Below are 2,126 nucleotides of genomic sequence, written 5' to 3'. Positions count from 1 at the left end.
TCGTCCACTTCATACCTGAGGAAGAGAAGATGTCAGATGAGAACCCAGAGTCACCTAAGCCTGTTGGCATATTTACAAGTTGCCTCCACTTCAGTTACTATAGAGTTAACTGTTGTTGTTACTAAGCAGGATGTCATGTAGTCTAACCTGTAACCAATTAGAATAGAGTTAAGTCTAGCCTGGGAAAATTTGTAAGTGGGGTTAATAAAATGAAGTGATCTCTGACCTCTTTATTGGCTAATCAATGTATTGGATGTTTGGCATTTTATGTTTGTATTTCCTCTCTTTGTTTGGGAAGAAGTTGTCATTAAGCTTTTACCTTTCTTCCTGTAAACAAGTAGTTTGCTTAGCTAAGGTATCTTTTCTTTATTTTCTCCAAAGTTCCCCTCCCCTTTGATCATCAGTAAACTTAGAATTGTTTTCCTTTTAAGCTTATGCACGGAGTGTGGCTCTCGTCCTTATCCAATCTGTATTTTAAAGGCTATTCCTAGCAAAGCCTATGAGAAAAAGATCTGGAGTCAGAGGCAAAGCTAAGATTCTTCTTCTTAACCTTAGTAAATATTCTATGCTTCTTCAGTTCAATCTTTCTCTCCAGACCTCTGACTAGAGATGTGAAGGCCAGGAAAAAAATTGGAAAAATTGAAAAAAGAAAAGAAAAAAAATGATTATGGAACGTTTTATTTTAACATGATGAATAAAATATTTTAAGACAAGGTGTTCAAATATTTTCCAAATCATTTCTAAAATATATAATGGTATCAGATTGATCTAATTTCTGTGCACTGAGGACAAGCAAGTCCTAGGTTACAAACTGAACTCTCCAATGCAAGAACAAGATGAATTTCTTCCTTTAGGAGGTGCGCTTGTCAGAAAATAAAAAAGTTTCAGTTTTGTTTTTGCATGTGGGTGGGTATTCTGTTTGTAATAATTGTTTGGATACACTATATTTTTAATATGCTAGTTGAGATAATTTCATGCCAAGTAAAAATGTCCATAGTCATATTTTATGTTCCTAAAGTAACAGAATGACTTTCAATCTAGAAAAGACAAAAGAAATGCTAATGTAGCATTTTTTTCAATTTTTCCGAAAATCTCCATTTTTTCCCAAGCTTCAAAATTTCCTGAAATTTTACATCTCTAGCTGTTCCTGTTGGCAGCAGAGGATAGGACTCATAATAATGGGTTTAAATTAAGGGCGGGAAGGTACTAGCTCGATCTTAGGAAAAACATTTACACTGAGCGTTGTGCAACAGTGCAATCAGCTGCCTCGGGGAGTGGTGAGCTCCCCCGCCCTGGCAGTCTTTAAGCAGTGACTGGACAAACAGTTGTCAGGGATGCTCTAGGCTGATCCTGCATTGAACAGGGGGTTGGCCTGTATGGCCCCTTCTAACTCTGTGATTCTATTATTCTAAGAAATAAGTAAAGGCAGCACTGCCCTGAGATGAGAAGGACTGGCAGAATGCCAGTGTGGTATGGTGTTCAGAGTGTTGAGCTAAGATCTGGAAGACCCAGGTTCATATCCTCACACTGCCATGAGGCTCACTCGGGGGACCACTCATTAAGCCACACCCTCTCGGCTTAATGTACCTCACAGAGCTGTTGCGAGGACAAATACTTAAGGGCAATGCCACCCTGAGCTCCTTGGAGGAAGGAGGGCTGCAGTAAAAATGGACAAGAGCGAGAAAGAGGGAGCGATGGTTGCCCTTGTGTCCTGTTCCTGAGCTTCCCAGGGGCATCTGGTTGGCCACTGTTAGGAACCAAATCATGGACTAGATGAATTCAAATTTTTCAAATGCTCGGGGTGTTAGTTATACTTTTCAGGGGCTACATTATTTTCATGTCTTGGTTCAGTCTAGGAAACAGTGTAAGCATGCCAAAAGGTTCATTGTAACATAAGAACATAAGAACATAAGAGATGCCAATGTTGGATCAGGCCAAAGGCCCATCCAGTCCAACACTCTGTATCACACAGTGGCCAGAAATACCAGTGCCATCAGGAGGTCCACCAGTGGGGCCAGGACATTAGAAGACCCCCCCAAGCACCAAGAAGACAGAACATCACTTGCCCCAGAGTCCCTATCTATACCTTGTGGCTAATAGCCACTGATGGACCTCTGCTCCATATG

The 2,126-nt window shown here is 40.7% G+C and overlaps 1 protein-coding gene across 1 annotated transcript in view; it reads right to left on the bottom strand.

Annotated features, from left to right (window-relative positions):
• Positions 1–2,126, bottom strand: part of SGF29 (SAGA complex associated factor 29) — a 9,034-nt gene that overhangs the window by 2,249 nt on the left and 4,659 nt on the right. The window contains exon 6 of the mRNA XM_015413180.1: positions 9–15. Coding sequence (XP_015268666.1) covers positions 9–15 — 7 coding nt within the window. The remainder of the gene's footprint in view (positions 1–8; positions 16–2,126) is intronic.

Source organism: Gekko japonicus, unplaced genomic scaffold (genome assembly GCF_001447785.1).
Source record: "Gekko japonicus isolate JY-2015 unplaced genomic scaffold, Gekko_japonicus_V1.1 scaffold5660, whole genome shotgun sequence".
NCBI classification, from domain to species: Eukaryota; Metazoa; Chordata; class Lepidosauria; order Squamata; family Gekkonidae; genus Gekko; species Gekko japonicus.
Note: the sequence above shows the minus strand (reverse complement) of the source record. Positions and strands in the feature narration are given on the sequence as shown.